Here is a 21569-nt window from a genome sequence, read left to right on the forward strand (position 1 = left end):
ACAGTCCAATAACCTACCAGCCCAAACAAACCCAATCCAAAACAGCTACAGCAGCCCAAACCCGAGGCCTATTATTCTAGCCCAACATACCCATCACTCAAACTAGGGTTTCAGAAAATCTAAAACCCTTCCGCCGCATCTGCTGACTTTTGGTCTTCTGCCACCGCTGCCTCCTGCCACTGCTGCCACGGTCACGTCGCCACCGACTCCACTGCTCTGACCCTGCAAAATGAAACAAACACGCAAGCAAAAAAAATTGAAATAAATCGGCTATAAAAGCTGAACCTTTTCTGTAATATTTTTTTTGGAGACAGACTTCAGTGAATCAAAAGCAGAGAAAGAAATTTTTCGAAAGGAGTTAATTTTAGTCCGTTTGTTACCTTCGTTCTATTTTATTTTACTTATTTATGCTTTAAAAATACATTTTTAACAAAAATATATAAAAAAATACAAAGATGGGGTTAGATTTTACCTATTTTGGTGGTGGTTAAAAGAGAGGACCGAAAGGTTCTTCTCACTTTCGGCCCGATTGGTTGAGATCTCGGCGCTCCTAACTTCAAAATCGGACTCCTCGCGAAAAGGCGCTTAAAAGGGCACTCTTTTATTTTCACCGACCGCCGTATACGATAGCGCCGACACCAGTGACCAGCGGCCGGCGCGGTGGCTACAGCCGGAGCTCTCAACGGACCTATGGCAGGATTTTTTTGGAGTGGGGAGGAAAGAAAGGATTTTTTTTTATTTCTTTTAGAAGGAAGATTAAAATGATTTTTTTGAAACTTTTTAACTTATATAGGAAGCTAAAACGACGTCGTTTTGACCCAGCTCCAAAATGCCCAAAACGACGTCGTTTTGACCTGAATCGGACCGACCCGACCCGAATCGCCTAGGATCTGCTTGTTTCTGGATAAAAGGGGTTATTTGCACTCCTAATCCTTCCGCTTTTGAGGCTGTTTACAATTGGGTCCTATCTTGTTTTTATTTTTCAATTTTGCCACAAAATTTCATCTTTCTCTCGATTTGGTCCTCGATGAAGCTGTGTGTTTTAGAGGGATGAGATTATTTCCCATTTGGTCCCTCATTGTTATTCGCGCATTCAACGTGGTCCTTCTCCTTTAATTTATTTGCGATATGACCCCGAATTTTATTTTTTAAATTCAATTTAGCCCTCTGTTTGTATTTTGGTTATTTTATTATTAAAACTAATAATTTGATATTATTATTATTTATTATTAGTTTTATTTTCCTTTTTTTATTCGTTACTATTGTATTAATATATTAATTAGTTTTGTATTATTTTTAGCTTTATTTTTTATTTTATATATATGCATTTTTCTTTGTGTATATAATTATCTTATTATATCATTTTATTATTTATTATTTATTATGTCCTTTTATACCTTCAAAGTATTACTATTACTATATTTTATTTATATTTACTTATTTAAATTTTAAATATATTTGCCTTATTATATATTATTATATAATTAGTTATATATATATATATCTTTTCTTTTTAAAACTTTAGATTATTTGTTATTCTACTATTAATATTAATATTATTATTTACTTATTTATATCTTTTCTTTCATTTTAAACTTTGTTATATATAAATATACATAAATAGATTTTTACTTTTATATTTTATTTATTTTCGTATTGTTATTATTGTTTTATCTTTTATTTATTTATTTATGTGTTCATTATTATTTTTATGAAATGTTTTAGCCCTAGTTGTTTATTATTTCATGTATAATTGTTTTGTCATCTTTTATTTATTTATTTATTATTTTGTTGTGGTTGCTCGCGTTATGTTTACATCATCGTATTTATTATTGTCTTGCTACCCATATTGACATTGTGTTTTATTTCTTTATTTAAGGTATAAATCACGACTTTAAAATAAGTTAAACTTTGTATTTTAAGAATTGAAAAAGTCGTACCCTAACTTACGGGGTTTCGATTTTCTCGACAAATCCAAATACGAGTATTTTCAGACAAGTTTTAAGTGATCTCGAGAATTAAGAAGAGATCGTGTCCTAACTTACTGGGCATGATTCCTTTTTTTTCTCAAGTTTTAAACGATCTCAGGAATTAAGAAAAGATCGTGTCCTAACTTACTGGGCATGATCCCTTTTTTAAAATCCGAGATAGCTAAATATATTTTAAATAAGTAAATTTTTGGCATTCATTCGTGCATCGGGAATTCAAGACATTGTGTCTTAACTTACTGGATATAATCCTCTTTCTCGATTAACGTAAAATATGTCATTTTCCTGAAAATTTTCAACATTTCAATAAAGGATCGTATTTTAAATCTCTTTAAAATTTTCAGTCTTCAACACTAAGACATTAATTAATCAACTAGGTACCAATTTTAGAAGTTACGAGGGTGCTAATCCTTCCTCATACGTAACCGACTCCCGAACCTATTTTTTTGAATTTCGTGGACCAAAATCGTTGTTTTAATAAAATCAAATCGTTTATTAAAAACTACTTTTTGAGGTGATCCGATCACACCTCATCAAAAAGGATTGGTGGCGACTCTCGTTTTCATTTTTTTCAAAATCCAAGTCGACCCCGTTTTACAAAAAAATGGTTACGACAAATACTATTTAAATGTTCATGAAATCTAATTGTTAATCTACAAAATAGAGAATCAAAAGAGAGAAAAAAAATAGAGCATTGAAAGAAGTATCCCAAGTGAGAATTTATATATGAAGATCTATAAAGCAATTTAGGTTGAAACCTGTGTGCATGTGCAAACAAGAATGTGATATTTGGAAGCTCATTCAATTTAGTCAAAAATGTCAAAAAAAGTTTATGAGAAAGTTAACATTGTCTGTGTTTGTGTTTGCATACATAAGCACATCACATGTAATTTGTATGTGAATATTTCTTATAAAAAATAGAAAAAAAAGAGAGAGAATACATCGGATGGTTGTTCGAGGAACTCAAAAATTAAGTATAAATAATTTAAATACGACTAATTTTATTTCTCTATATAGGGTAGTGTTAGGAGGCAGACAAGGATTTTGGTCTCAAAATGATAAATTTTTAATATAAACTGTTTAAAAATTGTGAAATTGTAAATTAATGCAATGATAAAATTACACTTTAATCCCTCGTAAATTAATAATTCCATTCTTGACCCTTTTAAAAATGATTTTTGGCTTCTCTCATGGCTCTAGACTTTTATATCCTTTACGTGCTTAGTTCTTGTATCCTTCTTAATTCCTTAACACTCGTATCAAAAGGTATTCTAAACAATCTCGTCCATTAATTATGTTAACAAAGAATTAAGATGACTTTCTTATATTACTTCATAACTCAATCCATCCCTAATAACGTATATTAGCACAACCAAATAACATAGATAAAGTATAGACGTGTAGCATGGAAATTACGTGCAATGTGATCTAAATATGTTTATTTTCAATTGGTCCTATTTAAACCTTAGTGAAATCAAACATACCAAAATCATAGTGTGAATAAACCAAATAAACTTTATTTTTATAGAAAATAACCTTAAATATCGATAAACTAAAATAACCAAAATGTGTCAATAACAAAAAAGCATTTAAAATTATAAACTCCCACTAAAACTAAATATCCTGAAATGACATTACACACATATGAGCAGTGTGCTCAAAATAACCTTGTGTGGTAATCCCTTAGCAAGTGGATCCGTAATTATGGAGTTTGTCTCAATATCCTTTACAGACACGTGACTGATTTGAACTCTTTTTTTAGCAGCCAGGAATAAGAAGTCTATGTGCTTTGACTTTGATATGCTCCTGTTGTTATTGAAATAAAGGATTGTCAGATATTGTTACAATTTGCAGCTTAAAGATAAAACTTTTTATCCATATTCCAATGGAACCGGAGTCTGTATACCTGAAGATCTCTAACTTCTTAGACATTTGATATATGAGCATGTAATGTTTGGTTTTCTGAAGATACTGCATAACTCGTTTGGTTGTCTTCCAATGGTCATATTCGAATTGCTCAAATATTTGCACATCCTAACAACGTACACAATATTTGAATGTGTACAAGCCTAAACATACATTAGACTCTCCATTACTGAAGCATAGAGAATCTTTTGCAATTCCTTAATCTCAAAATCATTCTAAGGGCGGCGATTGAAACTAAACTTATTATTGGCAAACAATATGTTATTAACAGATAAAATCATAAAAATATGCTTAGTTCCATTATATTTATGGTATATACAATCATCAACCAAATTCATCTCAAAATCAAATGAGAGAATCACTTGGTGAATATTGTAACACCATTAATGAAATGCCTACTTAAACTCGTAGATGAATTTCTTTAATTTGCAAACCATTGACTTTGCATTACCAGACATAGTTTTCTGGTTGTACCATATAAATCGTCTCATTAACGTCACCATTGAGAAACACAATATTGACTTCCATCTAATGTAGCTCAACATTAAAATATGTCATTCAAGTCAATATAACCCTTTATCTAGTGAACACTCTTAATGAATTTAGTTCTTGAGGTTGTGGAGTTTATTCTTTTGGACCATTTTTTTTTTACTTGACTAAGAGGTTCCATGGCATTGTCTTGATCTAGAGTTGCTACTTGAACAATATCAAGTATAATAGACTATTTTTGATCATTACCAATAGCAATTAAAGGAATGTGTTGAGGAATATTAACATATTCTTCTTCAAAGCCAATGTCCTTAATTCTTCCCCACAAACTCAACATCCTCAAAGAATGAACATTATTGATCTTAAAAACAACCTTAGTAGTGAGATCATAAAATTTGTAACCCCTAGATGTTTCAATGTATTTGAAAAATCAAAGTAATTAAGAATATTGTTGGACACAAGTTTTCAGTTCTCCTTTTAGAGATATTACCTAACCTCTTGAGCCACAACAAAGCCAAATTTTCAGTAGTTAATTTGCGGTTCTTACCTATTATGATAGTATGCAAGGATTTAGTAAATGAAGCAATAGTTTCAAGTAAATATAACTTATCACAACCTAATAAAAACCAGACCTAACCAAATTTGAATTATGAAAAAGATTAAAATTTTCATTTCCATATGAACAAGAATAACTGAATTTGTTCAATATTGAAATGGAAATCTAATTCCGCCAAAAAGACGGTACAACAAAAGTTTCATTCAAATCCAAATAAAATCTAATTCTTAATAATAATCTTACTGAATTACAATTGGCTACATAGATGTATCTTTCACCATCATTTGGCTAGTTTTGGCAACCTTAAATAAACACACTAATGTGGGTTGTAGCATCGAAATTTATCCACCAGTGTGTCTAGGCACTGAACTCAAATTAACCTTAGAATAAACAAAATTAAGAAGTGTGCCTTATTTTTCACACTAAGAGTGATATTTGGTGCAATTCTTCTTCTCATGACTTATCATACCATAAAAGAAACAACCATCCTTAGCTATCTCCTCTTACGATGACGTATCCTCAATTTTTATATTTTCCTTTGTATACCCTATTAAAGTTAGATTTGTCAAGAATTTATTAGTTTCAACCTTTTCGTTCTTAAAAAAAATATTTCCAACGTTGACAATGAATTCCTTAGTTGTGGTAATATTACTTTACATAACGCCCTTGAATTGTTCTAGAATGACCTTCTTCATGATCATCATACACATGTGATTTGATGCTTCCCACCTTTCCATCTATTTTTTTTCTTATCAAAGGTACTATCATACGTAAGTAATAGAAGAAAATCAACCCTTAATGCAAGGTCGAGATCCATGACTCTGTAGACTATCATAAGATTCATGATTTCAAGTTTGTGCCATTTTACATAAGAATATTATCAATGCATACAGTGATGTTAGCAAGTATAATAATAGTTAAGTCAAACAAAAACGAGCTCACATAAGACTTCAAATATAAACCAAAATAGTATATTCAAATAAAGGTAAACCTCATCTCAAGATTCCAAGTACTCCATTAACATTTCTTATTTGGACAAACAATTAACTTGTAAGTGATATTTTGGTGCAGTAGTCAAACGCTGACAATAAAAACATAACAAACAATAAATTTTCCTTTGGGTCAATTTCTTGGTCACATGTAAAGCAGCACAACCATTATGCGTTTATTACCATTGTTGCACATGTAATTTTGTTAAATATTAACTTTTCTTTGGGCCGACCAATATTAACATTGTTTAAGTTATATGTACATAACTTTTTATATTTTAAAACAAAATAATTTCCATAAAAAGATCACTTTGGCAACTTATTGTTTCAATTAAATCATTTTAAAAAATATATAAATATACAACTATTCAAAGTTTAAAACTAAAATATTTAAACGCACCATAAATTCTGAAATAACCAAAAGAAAATTAAAACCTTATTCTTTAACCGATTTAATTTTAATTAATTTATTTAATCTTATTTAAAATATAATAATATATTCATAAAATAACTATAAAAATTCACTCAAAATCATTAAACCTAAACCATGAAAATAAATTAAAATTTGAATCTAACAAATCATCCCACAGTCAACCAAAACACCAAAGCAATTCTTATTGAAATTTGCAAAGTAAATGTCCAAAAGAAAAAGAAATCAATCCCACAAATTAATATATATACATTAAATTATGTATAGAATTCAATCCCACAAGCATTTAACATTTGGGGTTAGAATGATGTTAAAACCCTAATAATTGGATTTATAAAATTAAAACTTTAAATTTTTATGTTGAATTATATATAATCAAAATTTCAAATCATAACATAAATTCATTAAACTTAATAAAAAAATCATTCTAAAAATAATAAAAAATTAATTTATTCTTAATGATTCGACATGGCGATGCTCAAATGTCGCTTGTTGGAATCTAAAAAGTTTATATAAAACCTAATAAACTAGGATCTATCTTATCAGAAGCATACTTGAATCCGTCAATATGTTGAAATCTTCAAGTTTTGTGATTGTGATCTGTCAAATTATCACATAAATATTTTAGAAAAGGTAAATCTCTCTTTTCTGAGGATGGGATGTATGAGTTTATAATTTTGATCTTCCAAATTATCACATAAGTATTTTAGAGAAGGTAAATCTCTCTTTTTCTGGGGATGGATGTAAGAAAAATTATGTTTGTGTAATTTGGGTATACAACTCTAATATATAACTTTTGCACATTATCTTTAATTTCTAATTATCTCATCATCAATTAGAAATTTGTTGCTAGAGTATCTATACATATTTAACTCATACTTTATTTAATAACAAAACAAACTAATAACATGTTAGATCACTTTTAATTTGGACTAACCATTTATAATAAATAATAACATATAATTATTTTTATTAAACACCTTTACCTATTTAAATCATAGGAGAGTGTGGAAACGAAAGCTCTGATGCTATTTTATCTTGCAAGAACTTAAAATTTCTTTCAACTTCTAAAAAAAACATAGTCAAGCTTAGTCCATCATCAAAAGAGCATTAACACTAATTAACTTTGTTTCTTTGTTGATTTAGTTAAATTCATTATTGGAACAAACAATAAAAAACATGAATTGGCAAAAAGATATTTGTTCGTCATTAACAACCCGCTACTTGTTTATTTGACGGGACCAATCCGATCCTCTTTACTTCTATAGTGATTGCCTGTATAGTTTGCTTACAAGAGTTCACACGTGATGGGTTCTTATCACCATGCAAGCGAATCCACATTTAGGGAAAACGTGTTAACCTTAGAATAAAGTTCGTGTAAGCATGCATGGGACCTACTTAGGACATTACATCCAGGAACCATATCATATAAATAGAAAAAGCAACCTCCTTGAAAGACAGACTCACGAAAACATTAATAATATTAATTTTTTTCATAAATTGATACTTATATAACTATTTTTTTTAAAAAAAAAATCAGCTTTGAAAATATATATTTGGTAATGTGTTTTTTTTTTAATTTAAATTTTTACCCAACTAAAATTGACTAAACATTACACGTGGGAAAAGTTATAAGGTAGGGAAGGAAAGAAAAGGAATGATAAAGGTTTTAGTACAATTTTGTCTTTAGAAATTGCATAATTTCATCAAAAAGAAAAAAGTACACCTAGAGGCTGAAATTACCTGTACAAAATATATGATATACTGTATAATCTTTCTCTGGACCACTTTAGCTTTAACAAACTTATTGAATTCTTACCCAAACAAATATTGAAGGACATTTTTAATATTTTGGAGGAGGTAGAGGTGTCTATGGGTTGGATCAGGTTGGGTTCGTGTTGGGATTATGTATGATATTAATATACTTTATGTTTGTTTAAGCCCTACTCGACCCGAAATATGAGCTTAAAATTTTACTCAAACCCGCTCATATTTGCAGAAGATTAACCCAAGCTCATTTTAGACTCATCCATATTATTTTTAATTTTAAAAAAAATATTTATATTCTATTATTTTAAATTTTAATAATTTTACGCATTTTTTATTTATTGAAATTTTTTATGTAGTCATCTTAACATTATTTTAATATTTACATTAGAGTAGTATTATATATTTAGTATATGTTTATTTTTTTAATGTGTTCTAAATTACATAATAAATAAAAAATAACATAACATATAAGTATTATAAACTTAAAAACGGGTCGGGCCGAGCTTAGGCCTTGAATTTTCAAGCTTGAGCCCGACCCATATTTTAAATGGACCTATTTTTTTGTCCAGTCCATTTTTCGGGCCTAATATTTTTACCCAAACTCTATCAAATTTTAGGCGAACCTTCGGACCTGGACAGATAGTTCAACCCATGAACAGGTCTAGAAAGAGATTATCGATGTTTAAGTTAAAAAGTGATTTAAGATATTTAAAAGAAAGGACATTTGAATATTCAGTCTTTAAAATTCGTAATTGTTTTATCCACATTACTCTTTAAGTTTAATAGCTTTTCTTAGTTTGGTCTCTAAATTTAGATTCCGTTAAGGTATGATGACATATTATTTCGTGAATGTGTTATATTATCGCCTAATTTTTTTTATTTTAGATATCATATATATTTTAAAAAATTTTAGGTGATGACATGATAAAATCTCAAAATGTTATGTTATCACACTTTAATGAAATCTAAGTTTAAGGGTTAAAGTGGAAAAAATTGTTAAATTCCAAAATTAATATGGAAAAATTTCTTATTCAATTCTGATTAGAGTTTAATATATTCTCAAACATGCCAGCATCTCTTTAAAAGCTCTTAAATACCCTCAAACCCTGATCAGTAAGACTCAAGCGTACAGGAGATTACGTGGCTAAGCTCACTCGAAAAATTAGACATTTTAGCATTTTTTTTACAATTCCCACCTCAAACCCTTAACTTTTTTCTAATAGATCAAACTTCTAGCTAATAATATTTGCTTGAAAGAGATATTACATGTATAAGTTTACTTATTATTGTCGATTGAGTTTTATTTTTATTGACAAAAACATTATTGTTAATGTAAGATGACGTGTGTTTGAGTGTATTTCCTCCTATTTATGAGTTGAGAAGAGGCAATAAATATTTTTACGACTTGTATAAAAAAACAGATATGATTAGAACATATAATGAAATTATTAAAAAAAAGCAAATGACATTAAATAATTCACTAAATTCGACCCAAGTGTTATTTTGTTTTGTGTAAACTAAAAATATCCTCAAAACACATTACACGCAGCACTAATTTCTTTCGAATTGTGAGCTGTTTGAAATTAGAAGATTGTTCTTGCAACAGCTTGTGGGTCATGTATTAAGTACTAGCTTTTGGGTTCTTTTTCGATGGAGAGTTTTGAATTTCAACCTCTTAAAAATGATAAATAAAAAAATTTAATTTAAAAAAATTGACGTCACCTCTAAACACACGTACATGTGTGACTGCTAGATGTTTGTAAAATTGAGTGATGTGTAAAATGGTTGTTGTTAAGTGTTTGAAGCCAAAAGAGCAGAAATTATGAGTCCATGAAAATTGATGTGGTAGGACCAGCAAGCATATTGTTGCCCCAAGGAGGTGGTGAGCCCTGGTTTTTGTTCAAGAGAGTACACAGTGCTTGGCTGTCTAGCATGTGAAGTGATTGTGGCTTTTTTTTTTTCTTCTGCATGCACCCACTAGAGAACCCACCCAACTGGCACTTTTTGATTCATTCACATTCAGACAGCCGAATGGGGGAAGGTGACGACAAAAATAGCCTAGGATTTGAGTTTGATTGTCTTTGGTCTTTTCCCACATATCCATTGCCCCTTTGTTCTATATACTACTTGATCCAACACCCTAATATAGGGACACATATAACCTCACTCTCTATTGTGTTACTATTACCTGCCCTTTTTTAGGGTTTTTGTTTGGAAAGTGGGGTTGAGGGGCTTACTAGTTTTCGTCCCTATATTTTGGTCTCTATATTACAACATTATTAGTAGATCTAAATTAATAATAGCCATTTTTAATGCGATTTGTCTTTTAAAAGAATAGTTATAAGTAATTAATTGACACGTAAATTTATTATTTGTAATCATTAAGTACTTTTTTACGTAACACGAATCGTAGGACAGGATAACAGTAAAAACAACTCATGTCATCAGTTAAACAAGAAAAAAGAATTAGTTGTGTTATTAACTTGGACCCACCGATGATCATAGTAAAAGTAGAGGGAATAAAACCTTGAAGTTCAGTATAGTAAAGGGACTAAAATAACAATTAAACCGGCTTACTTCACTTGTTGATAAAAAGGAGCCTTGGATAGAGGAGAAGGAAACACATTGAGTATAGTGTAGGGTTTTCTTTTGAAAAAAAGAAAGAAAGAAAGATGAATTTTATGGCCTCTGAGTGTAGTAGTGGGTGTGAGTCTGGTTGGACTAACTACTTAGAACAATCTTTTTTATCTTCAAATCCTTCAAAGAAAAAAAATGGGTTTAAAAAGAGTGGTTTTTGTGATGAACATAGAGAGATTAATAGAGGTAAACAAAAGGTTGATGATGATGTTGAAAATGATGATGAAGAAGAAGAAGAAGACCTTTCCATGGTTTCAGATGCATCTTCAGGTCCTCCACATTTCTATGAAGATGATAACAAATTATACCATGAATACATGGTACCCCAAACTGGTACTACATTTAACAAAAATGGTGGTAAAAGACATAGGAACAAGGAACAACGAAGAAGACAGCATGAGCAGCAGGTACATGAAGAAATTGACACCGCAAGCTCTCCTTACATCAATTACTCCAAGGTATAAGTTCAAGCTATAATAACTATATGTTCTTTGTTTGTTGTTGTCTTTGGTGTTTATTATGGGTTCTCCATGATTTTTGCAGAAGAGTTTTGTTGGCACCAATAATCAAGCTCCAATGGGGTTCTCTGCAACACACTTTGAGGTCCTTGTACTAACATTTTATCTTATATATTCTATGTTTGTTGAATTCTGATTGAAAAAAATAAAAATGGTGATGAATTATTTGCAGGGAGGATCACAATTTGAGGGTCACTTTGGGTTTTTTCAGTCTTCTTCTCCATCTCCTGACCAGCTACAAAATAACCAGTTAAGTAACTTAACAATCTTATTATTATTTTCTAACGATGTACCATAATCAAACTCATTGTAAGCTTCAATTTTTACAGGTGGCTTTAAGAAAATCAAAGAGCATGGAGTTGGAAATTTGAGATTAAAGCAATGGAAGTGAGTGGTCGCCATAAGTCAAAGAATAAAGATCTCAAACAGGATTTTATTTTATTTTTTTATAATGGGTAGGGTAGGAGTTGTTCAGGAATCAAATTTAGAAGTAGTGTTAACCCAGTACTGGCAATTGCAATGGGAAATAAATTTTGTTTCAGTGTTTGTTTTCTTATGGACCTCCAAACTCTCCTCTTTATATCTCAACTTGCAGTTCAACACTACTTCCTTTCACCTAAATACAAAAATATATACTACTTCACAAACTGTTTGATAATAGTATATATATATACTTCCCCAAATGAGTATATAGTCTTAGTTTAGACAGGAATTGTTCTTTCTGCAATGGAAGGGATAAGAGATGAAGAAATCAAAACCCTGTAGACTGTTGCATGCATGTGCAGGGATCTTAGTTTAAAATTAAGTGTTTTTGTTTGTTTGGTAAATTTTGGACCTAAAACTGGCCGACACTATTTATTGGCTTAAACAACAAGATTGCTTAAACTCTTAACACACACATCTTTCAACAATACACGACAAATGGATGTGCCATAATCATCTCATCATTCTAGCACTTAGTTGGAATTGGGGTTCTTTTTTCTCCCCCAATAATTATGAGAAAAACTTGTTTTTTCCCTATTTAATTTTGTTTTGATGCTAAGATTTTTGGGTTCCTCATAAAATTTGGAGTCAAATAGAATTGAACACTTCAAAGGAAACAAGAAAAAACCGGAAAGAAAACGATTTTTTTATCATTAAACCTAACAAACATCGATAAATTACGAGAAAAAACTTAGCATCAATAAAGACAAGAAGCCATGTCTCAAAGTATCCAGACAAAGGGTCTTATCCACCCCATTATAAGTTCCATTTCTCATCATGCCTCACAAGTTTTAGGGCCTAAATATGCACATGATGAGATTGAGGCAAAAATGATGGAAAGTGAGTAAAATTGGGTGATGGCCATTCATTCTCAAAGCTCTATGTTAAGTAAATGCCAAAAAAGCTAATATTTGAATATATCATATGCACAATCTCAATGACCTTTTTAAAAAAAAAAAAAAAAAGCCCCTCTTGGAAGATCCTGCCTGTGATTTTCCTAACCCTAAAGAACATGCCCCTATTATATTAAATAATTTGCACTTAATTTTCTATTATTTTAATAATGCCGCTTTGCTCCCTCCAACCATGTCTGCTAAGCAGCTGTCATCGAACTTGATTTCACTGCACAATTATATGTCTCTCAATTTGATTTCTTTATTTATAAAACTATTCCCAGTCACTTTCTAATAACATTATATAATTTGGGTTGGATTTATAAAATTTCTAATAAGGGTAGGATAAGATAGATTGTGTGTTTATCTATTGTTAATGTAAAAACAGTAGTGGCGGTAAAATTAGATACTATAGTGATACTGTAACGTGAGACAAAAAATAAGTTAAACACACCGCATCCTACTCTCATTCAAACCCACTCTAAAACTGTTGAATAGAACAATAAGAATTATATTTTTTTTTTAAATTTTGGTTTGAGTCTTTATTTCACTTAAAAATTTGATTATAAATTTAATTGAGAATCAATGTAATTGTTATATATTAAAAGTGTAATTAAATTTGATGGAATTTGGGATGTCAAAAGTTGTGATCTAACCAAGACCCACATGTGGTATTTACATATATTTTAATCTTTTGAGATTTTGGGAGTTCTCAATGTTAGTCAAAAACATTTAGAACAAAGAAAGAAGCAAAAGATGGAGACAAAATCAACCAAATATTATATAGAAATATACGTACGTAAAGAAAACACACACTAATGCTAGTCTTTGCCTTGTTGGATTGCATCATAATTGGATAAGGATGTAAGAAAAGTATGGCAAAATATATTTGAAAAAAAAAAACCATCTATTGTTGTTCCAACCACCACCAAAACCAAAACCTTCAATCCCTCAGTTACAATACAGAAATGGAGGGGAGTGCAGCTGTTATTTGTGAGCTAGTTTCTGGTAGCTTATCTAATTTTTTCTGTTCATGTTTCCATTGTTCAAAATTCTGTTAAAAATAAAATTCAAGTGACAATATAAGGGATCTACGGTACAGGCTGCACAAGTGAAATCCATATAGAAGTTTACTTACTCTATTTGATGTTGATTAGAATAAGGTATTTTAACCTTACTGCATTACTTTTATTTGACTTTGATTAAAATATGGTTTTACAAACCTATAAATAGAGGTAGTCTATACTCATTTTGTATCATTCGAATTTGACATAGTGAATTTTTTTCTCCTCTACCCATGATTTTTTCTTGAAACAGTTTCCCCGTAAAATTATGTGTGTTCTATTTTCTTTCTTTTTCTTTGCGATACATTGTCATTATCGACGTTCTATTCTTCACAGCTGTCTATTAAACAACACTTATTTCTAGTTTCCATGACAACATTCTACTTAAAATAGTAAGTTAAGCTGGTATCATTGTTATTGTAACAATTAGAATTATTCAAGAGTCAATCGAATTTGATTTGGGTCTTGAATGTTTAAACTCGTGTTCGATTCAAATTTTAAACGAACTTATTTTTTTTGTTCCATATTTGATCCAAATTATTTCATATTTAAAATAAAACTTCAAATTTAAGCAAATACCTCAAGAAGAGTTATGACCCTAATTAACTACATAAAAATGCTAACTACTTGGCATCTACTTTAGTCTTCCTTTTACTTTATTGAAATGGATATATAAATAACAGTGCAGGACAGCTGAAACAAAGGGTTTCTCCGACATTGTGCTGTCCTACCCTTTGAATTGTTCTTTTTAATATAAAATTTTGGTTAATACTGATGTTAGTGTTAGGGGTAAATTATAGATTTAGTTCATATATTATGATTTGATTAAATTTAGTTTTTATATATATTTTTGAATTGGTCAATTTTAGTATTTATAATTTTTAAATTTTTAAATTTTAGTCATGAATCAAACATTAACCGTTAAATCATAGGTCAAATTCGGTATTGATCCTCAAATCGTGGATTTAGTTTATGTTTTTCAATTTGATCATTTTAGTCACATGTTTTTGAATTTTGAAATTTTAAATATTGAATCAATTGATACCCATTAAATCCGTTAGCTAAATTAATATGAGTATTATGTAAAATTATTAGTTGACATAGTATTATACATGTGATAGTGTGTTTGTCGTTTAAGATTTTAGAAAGAGTAGAGTTTGACTTAACGAATTTAATAGTTATCATTTAGTCAAGACTAGAATTTTAAAATATAAAAATATAATGACTAAAATGATCAACTTATACATAACTAATAACAAATTTTGACATTTTGATTTCCTTATTATACTTAAATTTGAGATTTTATCCCTATATTATAATTTAACATAATTTTATCCTCCTTTATAATTTTTCATTAGTTAATTCAATTTGTTAATGTAAAAATAGAACGTTGGTAATGACAATATATCGCAAAGAAAAGAGAAATAAAAATAAAGAACACATCGATTTTTACGTGGAAACCCTTTCGGAAAAAAAACCACGGGCAGAGGAAAAGAAAATTCACTATGTCAAATTTGAATTATTACAAGAGGAGTTTCGACTACATCTATTTATAGGTTGAAAAAACCTAATTCTAATCAAAGTCAAACATATTATGCTAATAAATGCTAAATATATTATACTAATAAATGCTAAATATATTATACTCATAAATACTAAATCTTCTAGAAAAAAGATATATTTTGTTTAACTTGACTTGCAAGCAATCTCTTAGAATTTGGGTCACATAACTCTAATAGTTAACAAATTAATTATTACGGTTAAAGTGCTACTATGATTTTTTTTTTTTTTTTTGCTTTTACTGTTTCCAGTTTAAAAAGAGAAATACAAGTTATGCCTTGGAATGAAAGACAATTCCGAACCGACTTTGTGTACGAACAAGGAAGCTATAAGTAATGCAACTATGAATCTCATGGAGAGTTCGATCCTAGCTTAGGATGAACGCTAGCAACATGCTTAACACATGCAAGTCGGGCGGGTGAGTAACGCGTAAGAACTTGCCCTTAGGAGGGAAAAAACAGCTGGAAATACCCCGTAGGCTGAGGAGCAAAAGGAGGAATCCGTTCGAGGAGGGCCTTGCGTTTGATTAGCTAGTTGGTGAGGCAATAGCTTACCAAGGCGATGATCAGTAGTTGGTTCGAGAGGATAATTGACCAAACTGGGACTAAGACACGGCCCAGACTCTTAGGGGAGGCAGTAGTGGGGTATTTTTCGCAATGGGCGAAAGCTTGATGGAGCAATGTCGCGTGGAGGTAGAAGGCCCACAAGTCGTGAACTTCTTTTCTTGGAGAAGAAGCAATGACGATATCTGGGGAATAAGCATCGGTTAACTCTGTGCCAGCAGTCGCAAGATTATTTTTCATCTCAATTTTGGATTTAATGGGATTTTACACTAATTTCTTTTCTTTTTATTAAGAAGAGAAAACATAAAATAGTAACTAACCAACCACCAATCTTGTGTCACAACTACATTTACATCCGCGTTCAGCAAGTTACAAATTACATATGGTGGAGAGCAAAAGGCAAAACATTATAACGGTTGATCCTAAGCCGTTGAAGCTAGGCCATATTAACATTATTTAGAAGGCTAGTTATTGGAAATTTCATGTTAGCACTTTAACTATAACAATTACCATTTTTAATAATCTAAACTAATAAATAATATTACAAGAATAAAATAATAAATTATATATTAGAAAAAATGTGATATTTAAATCATTGAGTTTTAGTTCAATTCGAATCAACATTATTACCGTGGAATAAGACATAGATTTGAGCATGTTGAAGTACATTTTATCCTTTTATTTAATAACCGAAAAAATTATCAATAATTTTGGTCAAAAGCTAAGGCTTTATATACCCAAATTTTCTTTTGAATGATACAATTCCTCTCAAATATTAATAATTTAATCATTTTGACCTCTTTGTTAAATATAAAATTATATTCTTAACCTTTTTAAAAGTTAAAATTTAAATTTAAATTACTTTAACATAAAAATTTTAACTCTTTAGAATTTTTTAATTTCATCCCAATCCATCACACAATTATTTAGAGATGGATTGTGAAGATTTATATTAAAATGACTTAATTGAACTATTAATTTCTGAGAGGCCAAAAATGGTTTTCTTTTTCATTTAATCAAAGACGTAAATTGATTGTTTTAATTTTTGAGAGGGACTTGAAAAAAAATTCCCCTTTTAGCCAAGGGGGCAAAGGACCTGCCCCTTAGCTACCCACCTGCAAAAAATCTTACTTTCTATTATCTCTTTCTTTACTCCAACAAGCCCTCGTATTTACACCATGCAATAGCAACCACGTAAAGTAATATCGTCCCGGCGGTGGAACCGCCGATCGTCCAAAGAAACTCCGGCGTCCCTGCTTTATTTTCATCGAATAGATCGATGTGGATATTCATGCCGAACAAACCAGCGACGACGATGAAAGCACCGATCACAAGGTTTGCTGTGCTTAGCATCACTCCCATTTGTAGAAGATGGTTCTGTTTGTCATCCAGCATTATGTTTATGTAGTCTTCTGTGTCATCCACATATTCCCTCAACTTCCATGAAAATAAGAAATAAAATCAAGAAAATGAACATATTGTTCTTACTCTTTATTTTTCTTTAATTAAACTTCTTAGTAGGTCCTTGTACCGCTTGGAGCAAATTGACTCTTGTACTTAATTTTGAAGCAAATTAGTCCATATAAAAGTGACGTACCGTGGAGAGCTTGTTGAGGGTACCATCAACTTGTACAAAGTAAGCTTCCAAGAGCATTTCCAACTCCTCCACATTAACAGGTTTGCCAATAAGACTATGGCAGGAACTTGCATGAATTCCATGGGTGTCTCCGCCAATGGTAGCACCAAATGAATGGTCGTGGGGTTTGTCAGGATCTTGGACATCACCTTCATAACTGGTTGTCAATGACTCTTCACCAGGTGTGCTGCACATAGTGCAAAAATTTATATATATATATAAGCAAATAAAAAGGGGAAAATCCATTAATGAAAGAATGTGTGAAAATTGTGTTTTTAGTGCCTGTCATCCTTGTCTGGTTCAACAGCTGCTGCTGCTGCTTCTGCTTCATCATCATCATCATCATCATCATCTAAATCATCTCTTTGATTCAATGAAGACGTTGAAGAGTTTTCAACAAGTTGTTTCTCTGTTAGATACATCTCAGCCATATCATCATCATCATCTAGTAAGTTTTCCAACTCATCCCTTACCTTAATTTATAAGCATATAAAGTTTCAGGGCAAATATTTTGACTAGAAAATTAAAAAGCGAAAATGTGTTGTCAGTCCTTATACTTTAATGAAATTTGAGATTTAATTCCTATTCTTAAAAGTTTCAAAAGTTAAATCAGTTTATGTTAAAATATGCTTCAAGTCCTTATATTCTTCGTACATTTGGAATTTTGTTCCCCTACTTTTATTTCTAGAGACTTAGTCTCTCTATTTTTCGAATTTAAAAAAATTAGACCCAATTGCTAACAAAACAAATTTAAAATTATTCTTTTAAATTAGCTGGTGTGGCATTTTGAAATTAAAAAAATTACTCACTTGATTGTTATGTAACAAAACAAATGTCGTTGTAATGGACCTGCATTTACTAGAAGAATTTTAATAGTGTTAATAATTAAACTTACATTTTAAATCCAAAAGTATAAGGATTAAATTCTTGAAAATAGAAGTAGGAGGACTAAATTCCAAATGTACAAAGAGTATGGGGACTTGGAGAATATTTTAACCTTAATTTTACTATTTCAATTTAATAACCCTAATTGAAACATTAGTACCATTAGTTTTTTTCATCAAAATTTGTCATCAATAAGCATATGTGATAGTAAGCAAGTTCTGACATAAAATATTATTAGAATCGACAGAATTTTTAAATCGAAAAAAGTAAGAGGACTATATCTCAATTTTAACTTCTTTAAGTAAAAGGACTAAATCCCAAACATTGTCAAAGTCCAGGGACTATCAGCAGATTTTGACCTAACCTTCTGAACTCGGCCAGTTATTGCAACCAGCCTGCTTTTTATTTGGCGAACACGCTCTAAATTGAGAGTGCTAATCTTTGAGGTCAATCTATCCAAAGCTGGATGGGCCTCTTGCTCCAATGTTCTTGTCTGCTTTGGCAATTGAAAACGAAAAAGGTCTAATCATGATTATAATCCTTCTACTATGCTAAAATTTGAGATTTATCCATATTATTTTAATTCAACATAATTTAGTCCCTCTACTTTATAATGTCAATAACATATCCAAATTGATAGCACATGCTCATACAATTAAGGTCACATGAAAATCTGGTCAACCAATTTTAGTAGAATGTTGAAGGCTATTTAAAAGAAAATTTGTGTCATCACTTTAACAACAACAATTAACAGTATTATCAATTTGAACCTACTAGTAACATTATAAAAATAGGTGTCAAGATATGCTAATTTAAAGTAAATGGATTAAATTTCAAATTTTAACATAGTAAAATAACTATAACCAAAGTTAGACCGACAACAAGCATAATGAATAAAACAATACGATACCAAAAATTTGAAATTTAACTTAGTTGATTCAAGCTACTATGTTTAAGAAGTTGAAAACTTGAATTCCAATATTATGCAACCCAAGGTCTTGACCCCTAGAAATTTGGAAAATTGCCATTAAATTCATTAAAAATTTTGAAATTTAGAATTAGACCCATCTATTTTTTTAGAAATTCTTATTAAATTCTTTTAAATTTTTTTAATTAGACTTCACAAAATTCTTTTTGGAAATTCTAGTTAAGCTCCCAAAATTTATAAAAGTTTAACTAAAATCCCCAAAACTTAATGACAAGATTCGCTCTCTTAGACGTAGAAAAGATGCAAAAAAAAAAAAAAAAGAGAGGAAGAAAGGTGACCTCAGATTCTAAGCAGCCACAAGCAGCTTCAAGGCAGGCCTCCAATGCAACAAACTCAAAGGGGAGAGTCTTAGTGCCTTCTTGAGTCTCAAGACCCTGTTTCTCTTCTCCCCTGCCTTCCTCACTTAGGCTTTGGAGCTGTGAATTCTTTGGTAACAGATTTTGTGATGTAGTTCTTATTATGCAGTTGGTATCATCAATAGTACCCTCCTACTCCCAAATCCAAAAACACCCTCTTTTTAATCAATACATCGTTTGTTTCATTTTCTTGTTTATTTAACTGAATTTGATCGTATAAATTTGAATAAGTAAAAACAAGTAAATAAAGTAACAAAGTGAGAATATCTTATCGGTTGAGTCAACACATAATCACTTGCTAAAAGGATGTGTGTCACTCACTTAGTAGGTTTTAAACTATTACCGTATGACCTGACCATGTGGTAGCATGTACATCAATATTAATAGATTTTGATCAATGTTGTCCTCGAATCAAACCAAGATTTATTTCTCGACTTTGTCAAAAACCCGAACTAGAAACAAGATTCACAAAATGAAAATATCTTCTTGAATTGGGTCGACACAACCACTTTCGTGCACTTGATACGTTTTGGACTATTGCCCCTTGTATGACGATGTGGTAGGCAACAAAAATAAATGAAAAGCTAAAAACCGAAATTTAAAAAAAAAAAAAAAAAAAAACCTTGGATTGGTTTGCTTGATAATGCAACAAAATCCGCCTCTGCAACTCATCAACAAACGGTGTAACGGAAGGATCCTTGGAATTCAACAGCAAAACCTCTTGAGCCGTAATGATTGCCTTTATGTGCTCCAAGTTAATCACAATGGCCCGTTCTCGACCCAGAACCGTCGACGGGTACGAAAGAAGCGGGTCCAAGATCCGAAGATCTCGACCGGGTAAACCCGTGCGTCTCATGATAGAATGCTTTCCGGCCTCCAACCTAAAGGTGTGGGCCGTCGAGTCAAGTAAAAGCCATGATCGGATACTGGACCCTTTTTTCCGATGAGTGGTGAAGGGGAGAGTTTGGTTCGGGATCACGGCGGACCGGTTTGATAGGTCCGGGTCGTCTTCGGGTTTGGACGACGGTGGTGGGGGTGGAGTTCCCGTAGCCGTCATTTTTCAGGTGGTTTTTGCGTATTGGAAATAAAAAAAATTGACGTTTATATTATTAAATTAAAATTGCGGTTACATCAAAAGAGCACTTAAACATGCGAAAAGCTGTTATCGTCAAACATATAAACTCATAAAATTATACGATCTGCGCAAACTACCTTTTAATTTTGCCGCAAGTGTTACATGTACCATATTAGTAGCAATAATTTTTGTAAATTTCTGATGTACTATTTTTTTTTCTTTTAAATAATTATTTTTTGCCATTTAAATAAAAACAATAACAATGTATGGTCATTATTTAAGTAACTAAATCTTAAATTCAGTGTGGTATATGAGCTTTGGAGCTGCAATATGGTCAGTTCGGCATTAAGCAATTAGTTCTTCACTCAACAGTGATTCACATTCAGATATTCAGCCACATTCAACTCCTGTATCTCCTGATGTTACATCTTCTACTCCCTCTCCTGTAGCACTTGCTCATGATGATGTTTCTGATTATGTTGCACCTGTTAGACTTATACAAAAATATTCAGAAAGAGAAGACTTTCTTACTTTTTATTATTGCTTTCTTAATGCATGTAGAAGTCTCATGCATTTATAGACATACGTACAATAAAGAAACTGCTGGTAACAGACTAACTGCAACTGATAACCACACTAACAGTCTTAACTACTTTGATAACTACTCTAACATTCCCCTTGCTTATTTGTTTTTGTATTACAAAGATCTTTCGATGGCAGCACTCGAAGAGCACGTCTGAAGGAAGAAAATTGCTTGGGCGTG

The 21569-nt window shown here is 31.0% G+C and overlaps 2 protein-coding genes across 2 annotated transcripts; one reads left to right on the forward strand and one right to left on the reverse strand.

Moving 5' to 3' along the window:
* The first annotated feature begins 10748 nt into the window (after window positions 1–10748).
* Window positions 10749–11857, forward strand: LOC105781813 (protein SOB FIVE-LIKE 5). The gene is made up of 4 exons (XM_012606337.2): window positions 10749–11243; window positions 11329–11388; window positions 11476–11552; window positions 11633–11857. The coding sequence occupies exons 1-4, from the start codon at window positions 10821–10823 to the stop codon at window positions 11640–11642; spliced, it is 570 nt and encodes a 189-aa protein (XP_012461791.1). The 5' UTR covers window positions 10749–10820; the 3' UTR covers window positions 11643–11857.
* A 5004-nt stretch (window positions 11858–16861) lies between these two features.
* Window positions 16862–20946, reverse strand: LOC105781305 (magnesium transporter MRS2-3). The gene is given in 6 exon segments (XM_052626890.1): window positions 16862–17303; window positions 17464–17689; window positions 17785–17975; window positions 18752–18880; window positions 19654–19866; window positions 20354–20946. Coding segments are annotated over 6 exon segments (1482 nt in total). The 5' UTR covers window positions 20789–20946; the 3' UTR covers window positions 16862–17015.
* Between the last annotated feature and the right edge of the window lie 623 nt (window positions 20947–21569).

Source organism: Gossypium raimondii, chromosome 13, assembly GCF_025698545.1.
Source record: "Gossypium raimondii isolate GPD5lz chromosome 13, ASM2569854v1, whole genome shotgun sequence".
NCBI classification, from domain to species: Eukaryota; Viridiplantae; Streptophyta; class Magnoliopsida; order Malvales; family Malvaceae; genus Gossypium; species Gossypium raimondii.